The 8442-nt window shown below is 41.9% G+C and overlaps 1 protein-coding gene across 1 annotated transcript in view; it reads left to right on the top strand.

Moving 5' to 3' along the window:
- Positions 1-8184, top strand: part of T (T brachyury transcription factor) — a 15743-nt gene extending 7559 nt beyond the window's left edge. The window contains exons 2-7 of the mRNA XM_009278461.1: positions 280-414; positions 1159-1220; positions 1314-1375; positions 2323-2499; positions 4088-4220; positions 6111-8184. Of these exons, the coding sequence (XP_009276736.1) occupies positions 280-414; positions 1159-1220; positions 1314-1375; positions 2323-2499; positions 4088-4220; positions 6111-6378 (837 nt within the window). The 3' untranslated portion in view covers positions 6379-8184. The remainder of the gene's footprint in view (positions 1-279; positions 415-1158; positions 1221-1313; positions 1376-2322; positions 2500-4087; positions 4221-6110) is intronic.
- The last annotated feature ends 258 nt before the right edge of the window (positions 8185-8442 follow it).

Raw genomic sequence — 8442 nt, 5'->3', positions numbered from 1 at the left:
TCTTTCAGGTTACTTGTCGCCAGGTGTTTGCGGCTGTGCAAGCTGCCCTGTCAAGTAACAGGGATGAGGACAACCGGGCAAAAAGTTGAGGTGTCTGACTGCAGTGTTCCGTTCTTTCTCTTACGGCTTCGGTTTTAGAGTTTATCGGTACCTGTTGCCTCTTTCTCCTCTGCTGGAAAGATGGCTCATTAGATACTTTAAAACCTGAGTGTCTTCTGTGCCTGCCAGCCTCTGTCACCCCTCTGTCACTGCTTACCTGCTCTATCCGCTTGCTCACAGATCATGTTGAACTCCCTGCACAAGTATGAGCCAAGGATCCATATAGTGCGAGTGGGTGGCCCACAGCGGATGATCACCAGCCATTCCTTCCCAGAGACCCAGTTTATAGCTGTGACGGCCTACCAGAACGAGGAGGTATGCACAGCAGGGAGGAAAGGATGCAAGTACCAGGAGGTTTCAAGTGGCAAAGTGCATGTTACAGAGCAAAATAATGAATCTCATTTCACGTCTTTCAGTTTTTTCTGTGCTTTGTTTGAGGCTAAATATAAGAAATGAAATTAAGATATGTAAAAGTCCTATGAATGTATAATAGCACAAAGTTCTGATCACTGCTTGTCTCAATATGTACCACAAACTTGTTGCAGGAGAGTAATTCTTAAAAGATTCTGTGGGGCAAACAAGTATGGTAAGAAACACAGTTGTCACTTTCAGCTACACGGTGAAGTAACTGGACGTGCCATTTTCAAAACTGCTCTTTCTCTGTTAGCCAAAATGCACGTCCACGTTTAATGAATCTGTAAATTGCCAATGTTGTTGAGGTTTTTTTGATGCCCATTCTGCTCTGGCTTGAAATGTGAAGCTTTTTATCACTCCCTAGTATACTACCTTTCTTAGCTGTTTCCTTAGCTGATCAATAAACCCAGGCAATTCAGTCTCTTAGAATTTGGCAGAGGGACTAATTCCTAGCCCTCTGCTAATACTTCAGACCTTAGGGGCTGTTTATTTGATGTCCATAGGTTGGTATTATGGGCCTAATCTTATTTCTTCAAAAATCTGTGGTTTCACTAACTTCAGTGGATAGTTCCAATTCAAATCCTACTATCTGTGTGATAATGAATGGTGATACTTGCAAATAAAGATATTTGTTGTTGTTTTTAGATCACAGCTTTAAAAATTAAATACAATCCGTTTGCAAAGGCATTTCTTGATGCAAAAGAAAGGTGAGAGCTCTTAACTCAATTCTAAAGTGTGGATTTTTAACATAGATTTGTAAAAGCATATTCTTAACTAACACAACACGGTTTCTTCTATAGAAGCGATCACAAAGACATGATGGAGGAAGTGGGAGACAACCAGCAGTCTGGCTATTCGCAGCGTACGTTTCCTTTCATTCTGCATCATGAACATAACTTTGATTTCTTCCATCTCATCTGTTAAGTTAAGCAAAACTTCGAGAGCGGTGTTTGCTGGCTGGCTTGTGAGTTCATAGGGAGAAAAATATTACCAATCCTTATGGTTGCGGTTCATGCAGGCTTATGTATAAACAGAATGTATAAACATTATGATCTATGTGTGTGTGGCTAAGACTTCTGTATTACATTCAAAATCCTTTAATAGGCTCTTGCAGTTACCTTCATGTGCAGAAAGACAGCCGCCTTTGTATACAAGGACAGCGATATTCATATGGATACGGAGGCAAAAGTTTATTTCAAAATACAGCAGAAAATTATTGAAATGGTACTTATGTTTTATGTACTTTAAGAAAATTAGGGGCTCTTGCTTAAGTTTTTTCAGATGAAGAAAAAGCATTAGTGTTTTAATAATTTCTGTTTTAACAGATTATTGCCAGAAAATGTCTGCAGCCTATAAAGGGGGGACGTTGAGTTGCAGTAGGAATTATTTTGTTTCTGTGAAAATACTTAATTTTTAAGAGTTCTTCTTAGCAGTCTGAGAAACTTGAGAGCTTAGCTATAGATTGAGACCCCCAAAGAGCAATTTGAACACTAACAATTACTGAGCACGCACTACCTATGTAAGGGAGGGTTTAACCATTTCAGTGTTTCCTTACTGTGATTGTAATTAAATGGTAACTTAAAAAAAGTTAGCTTGACACGGGGCTTTTTCTAAGCTGTTGTCTAATTTCCTTCAGAAGATCATTTAAGAAAGTTGTAAAGATTCAGAATTTTCAGCCATGTTGAAACTCTGTTTCCTTTCCTGAGCGTGCATTTCCTCGCTGACTGATTATTTATCTCGTTGCTCTGTGATTCTTTCCCTGCCTGGCTGCATTACGTACCCATCTTACAAACCTCTTGTTCCCCACAGTAGGTAGTTGGCTTATTCCTGGGTCTGGGACTCTGTGCCCACCTGCCAATCCTCACCCTCAGTTTGGAGCCCCCCTGTCGCTCTCCCCTGCTCACAGCTGTGAAAGGTACTCATCGCTGAGGAACCACCGTCCTGCCCCCTACCCCAACCCCTACACCCATAGAAACAACTCGCCAAGTAAGTCTGACGTTGCAGCTCTCTAAAAAGATGGGAAATGAGCCGAGGGATGCGAGCTTTGAGCGGTGGGCGTCTCGAGCGATGCCGCAGAAATTGAGGTCGCTATCTAGCTCAGTTTTCGCAGAGGGCTTGGGGCCAGCATTGCAAAGAAATAGGGGTGATGAGTATGTGTCCCCAGCCTCTTTATGACGGAAAAACTGAAGGTGTGCAGAACTGTCTCCTGCTAATAGATTAGATTATATCGTGCTGGCTTTGCCTTGTGCTCTTAAATTCTTGTAACCAGTGAGCTTAAACTTACTTTGACTTTTTTTAAGTTAAGTTTGAAAGTGAGGACTTTAATCATTAGTTATAGGTAATACAATGAAATGAAGAAGTATGTGTCTGGTTCTGTTAGCGTCACTTGTTATTAACACATAATTGAGGGCCTGATTCTGTCAGTTTTATTCAGTGCATTAAAGTTGTTCTCAATGAATGTGTCACAACTGGATATGCAGAAACAATATGGAGCTGAGTAAACTGCAGAGCTATTTAAAAGTTGTGCTCAGAAATAGCCAAATAGCTTAAGGCTTAGTGCCTTAAGCCACAGGTACTTAAGGGAGAGGAGATAAAAAAAAATCGCTGTTGAAAAAAAAAAAGGGGGCATTTTTTTGTCTGGCAAAGGCCTGTTAATGATTTTTGCCCTTCAGCCTGTATGGATAGTGAAGGTTTCCATTTAAAAAAACCCATTGAATATTTTGAATTGTGAAGCAATACACAGGCTTCTAGATGCAGCCTGACCAATCTTGTATGTAGCTTTGTAGTTCATTTTAAAGTGGAAAACTAGCTTTCTGTGGACTTTTCTTGCATCTTGGAAATTTTATGCAAGTTTTGTGACTTGAAACAGAATAAAAGAACAAACCACCTCCGGTGTTCCTTCTTGTTCCCTGGTCCTCAGCAAGGAACCTCTTCTTTCCTCAGCCAGCTGCCACAGGAACCTCTTTCTCGCTATAGAGGGCTGTATAGGATTGCCTTTATAGCTTCCTAGTGCCTCTGCTGTGTTGGCCAGCCAGTTTTGGTCACAAGCTGAGTAGTTTAAGCCACACTCCTGTTGGTGCCTAAGGCAGACTTCAGAGCCCATGGTGGCATGCTCAGCTCCAAAACTGGGATGTGTGATCCAGCGATATGCTTGTTATCCAGGGCTGCCAGACTGTTATTGCCAATGTAGATGACAAAGATAAAGAAGGTGCCCTGGAAGAGTGATTGGGATAGTGTAAGTAGGGAGCCCGCCTCTTCCCACTGACAGACTAAGGAAGCATGGGCTGAACTAGCAGCAGGTGGTTTGAAGACAGCTTTTTGGCTGTAGATCCTTCATAGAAATAAGACTTTGCAGTTGTAAGTTGAGTAAAACAACACCTCAGCAGGGGCATGCCAGTGAGGGTGTAAACTTGACACAACTGGTAGCTGACTTCATTTTTCTGCGTGTGTGTGAAGTCTGGCTTTTTGCAAGGCAGTAATGGGGAGGGTGGTTTAAAGGTATACATTGCATTTGAATACAAGATTGTTATTTGGTCTGATTCTAGTGTGTTTAAGTGCTTGCTTGTTTTCTCAGCAGCCTATGCCGATAACTCCTCTGCCTGCCTTTCTATGCTGCAGTCCCATGACAACTGGTCTTCTCTAGGAGTTCCCACACACACGACGATGCTGCCCATGAGTCACAGCACTGGCACAGCTACCAGCTCCAGGTAGGAGTCCATCCCTCAGCAGCCCTCAAATCACTGTATTGATACTTTCTAGGAAGAGAAGGCTGAAAAAGGAGGTAGAGAGTCACCAGCAAACTAGAAATCCTTATGGCCACGTGTGACTCATTGGCCATCTGGGAGGGCTGGGGGGGGGGGCGGGCACACTGAGAAGGGCTATTTACAGGGAAAAGATTGAATAAACAGATAAACTATTTTTTTTAATGTTTTGGTTTTGGAAATGTAGATACTTGTGACAGCAATATTTGGTAGATGAAGGATTGCAAATCACTTAGCAAAACGTCCATTGAATTTGAGGATGCTCTTTTAAGCTTCATCTCCACTTTGCTTTTAAGCAAAATGGTGTTTAAAAAGTTTTTTTGATCTGTTTCATTTTAGCCAGCCACCGCTTTCCCATCCATCTCCACAAAGCCTTGTTCTGCTACAAACGAAGGGGCAGTGAACCATACTGTGGAGAAGGAGCAAGCGGTTGGGGCAGTAATTCTTTACTTGAGCGTTGCCACAGAAGTCAGCATAGCATGGGATAATACACTTGGTGAAAACCTTTGCCATTTTGTGATCATATAAATGTATCTTTTCTCCTCTTCGTACTTTTTATCTTAATTAAACTTTTGGATCCTTTAGCAGAGATTTAGCTTACAGTCAGTCTCTTGGAGCTAAATTTGCAAATCCAAAGAAATGCAGATAAGGTGGTAAAATATTTGCTATTAACCACAGAGGGCTGAGGCTTAGGCATCTTTCTTGGCAATTCAGATCTACCACTGTGGAAAGCATTTTTATTTGAATCATGCATGTAGACACTTAGCTATTAATCAGAGTATGTACTACTACCCAGTGTAAAATAACTGTATTACTGAATCTAAGTTTAGTCCTGAACATATGTTAATGAAGTAAACAGGTCCTCCTCGCACTTCTTTCCATGTCTGGCCCCCAGGATACATGTTTGGAAAGTTTCAAAGTCCACTGAGTATCAGTTGCTGCACTAAGGGTTGTCCAGTAGATAAAACCAGTAGAACTGGAACTGTGGGACCTCAAGGAAGGCATTTCTGCCATCCCTTTTGTCTAAGCCCCTATTTGTAAAGCAAGAATAATACTTACCTCTTTTGCTAAACTGCTTGGGATGGATAGGTAGAAAGCACTGTGTAGTATTACACAGCAGGACTGAACTTTCTCTCGTAGTATTTATCTTGAATCAGCTTGTTTCTTTTAATTCATCTGCGTGTTTACACATGTGTGTAGATACATACCCAGAAGAGAGAGAATGGAGGCTGTAGTGTCCTGACAAGGCTTTTTTCCTTTTAAGCAGCCCTTTCTGTAGTATCCGTGCAATCTGCAGCCATCAATCTAGCTCCTCCCCTTCTAACATGAGGTGTCGAACAAGGTCCTAGGAGGGCTGAATTGCTGTCTGGAGGCATCTGTCCCTCTCTGACTACAGAGGCACTCAAGGGGGGTTAGGGCTTTGACAGACTCATGGCAATGGATTCAAACCTGTCCGGGGCCAACAGCTGCTGTGTCCAGCCACCTCCATCATGTGGCTTTCCCCTGAGGAAAGGGTATGGCATGGCTCAGGAATCGGCTCTCAAACCTCTGCATTTTTCAGGCCAGCCTGTTCATTCCTCAGCTTTGCTTAAAATTTGCTAGCATACGCACTGCTGGACCTGCTGTTGGGAAAACAGGGAGGTTAGATTTATTGGTGGGGTGCCATGAACATGACCTCCTGCCTGGGAGTCCTTCCTACCTTGCAGTGGCTGGGAGCTAAATTCACTGTCTCCAGCAAATGAACCCAGCTTGGGAGCTGTGTTGTGACCTGAGCTACTGCCAGCAGGCACTAGAGTCACTAATAACCTATTTTATTTACCACTTTCCCTCTTTCAGTCAGTATCCTAACTTATGGTCTGTGAGCAACAGCACCATCACACCGGTGTCTCAGTCAAGCGGGATGTCCAACGGCCTGAGCTCCCAGTTTTTACGTGGCTCTCCAGCGCACTACACTGCGCTTCCGCACCCGGTCACTGCCGCCTCCTCCGCCTCCCCCCTGTATGACGGCGGGGCACCCACGGACCTGCCCGACAGCCAGTACGATGCCTCCGCACATGCCAGGCTAGCATCCACATGGACGCCAGTCACCCCCCCTTCCATGTAAACCCAGACCTTTTCCTGTAAGACAGACTCTTAGCTACTGAATTACTTTAAATGCTTAATCCTCAAGGAAGAGAACAAGGAGACATGAAGTAAATTACAGACAAAGCATCTGCACTGCTTTGCACAGAGCATCTACATTATACCTCTTATAGTGAACAGTGCATCATTGACTTCATGTAGAGTTTACAAACCTGGTGAGCGTGCAATTCTGAGAGCAGATTCACTGCTTTTAATCTATCTTTTTTTTTCTTAAGTTTGATAGACCTAAGTTTTAAGATTTTTACTTAGATTCCAAATTTCTCAGTGTCCTGATATATTTGGACCTGAAGTTTGGCATCATTCTTGACTAAGTTACTCCTAACTGTTTTTCAGTTAATTTTTTTAATGGCAAACTTAGCTATAGTCATGAGAAGACTTTTATTAACTGTCTAGTTAGAAGCATTCTGAAATATGCACAAATGTAGCTGAGGAGTGAAGTTTTTGGAAAATCATGTGCACTAACACGTATTTGCCTCACAAATACGTTGTGTTCTTAACTGTATGCTTATTTCCTTGCTGCTGAATTAATGTTGAGACAATCTGCAAGAACTATATTCTTACTAATAAATGCAGTATTAATGTTTGGTCTAAATTGTTTTACCCAAAAGACTCCTTTTAGAGATAAGTTTTGCTGTTTGATCATACAGATTTCAAATACCTGTCAGCTTAGCAAAACATCTAATTTCAACCAGCCAGTGTCTAATAGGGAGCCCTATCCAAAACCTTTTTGAGCCATTGAAAAAACAACACTGGGGTTTTTTTTATGGTCTCTGGCTCAGGCCTTAAGGGAGGGAATTCAACACCTGGAGAATCATTCTAATTTATTTTATTTCAATATTGTACTCTGTTGATCTATATTTATTATTTGGTAAGTTACAACTTTATTTTCTGCATGTTAAGATATGTAAATAATCCCTCAACCTATGGTGTACTCTTTTAAGACAATCATACGTGGGATATGTCACCCAATGGCACATTGAACAGCATGGATGTAAGTAGTTAACTTATTGTAAGAGGGAAAGCTCTAGTTACCAGTAACTTGGGGAAAAAGTGCAGATATACTAAGCTTTAAAATACACTGACTGCTTGACTTGCTGGAAAGATCAGGCCTTGATAAAGTACTTCCTCAGGACTGGTATTATAAGTAATATGATCCAAATTTCTAATGCAGGCTAACCCAAAATATTGGTTCAAAGTGTGCCCTTGGACATGTCTTTCTCCCACTGACTCTGGCAAGTACGTATCCTGAGGAAAGTGAATTGTTTTGCATAAGCCATAATAAATAACTGTTATAATGAAGTGCCTAATATAGCGAAGCGAGATTCTGTATCAGGGAATTCCTTAAATAACACATCGATGTGTGCTCATGTGCTACAGTGGCAGCTTTAAGATGAAAAAGCAAGTATTTGCCACCATTTTGGTCTCTTCGGCACCCTATGGGCAGGTCCCTGCACCTAGAAAGACTTTGGCAGGGCTTTCTCCCTGCAGAAGGATTTGCGTGCAACTGCAGGCTGTGGTCTCCCAGAGGTACTCCAGCAGGAGACAGCACCAGAAGAAGGTGGCTGCACGACCGTGTTCTCTGTCAATATGTAAATATTGATCTAAGTGCTCCTATTTTATTGTGAAGGTAAATTGTGTAAATGATGTAAGTGCATTATTATTTAGACTATTTTGTAGAAATTAGCAACATTTCATTGTGAGGTTTTTACTTGTATTTCGGAAGTATAATTTAAATTGGGGAAAAAAAAAAGAGTAAAGATTCTTAAATAAACTCAATGCTTAATTTTCAGTTCGTTGGGGGTGGTGGGAAAGATGAAACAAATGCACCTCAGACATATTGAACCTACAGTATGTTCATCTTCCACAGAGGTTTCACAAATAGTTCCTGCTGCACAGCAGCTTCCAGCCGTGGGCGAAGAGTCAGAGTTCTTCATAACCAAATTAATGATTATTTAGTCACAAAGAACTTAAAGATCTCTTGAGATGCTACATTCTCCTCATCTGCTTCTCCCACCCCCGCCCTTGT

This window comes from Aptenodytes forsteri, unplaced genomic scaffold (assembly GCF_000699145.1).
Source record: "Aptenodytes forsteri isolate BGI_AS27 unplaced genomic scaffold, ASM69914v1 Scaffold210, whole genome shotgun sequence".
In the NCBI taxonomy this organism is placed as follows: Eukaryota; Metazoa; Chordata; class Aves; order Sphenisciformes; family Spheniscidae; genus Aptenodytes; species Aptenodytes forsteri.
Note: the sequence above shows the minus strand (reverse complement) of the source record. Positions and strands in the feature narration are given on the sequence as shown.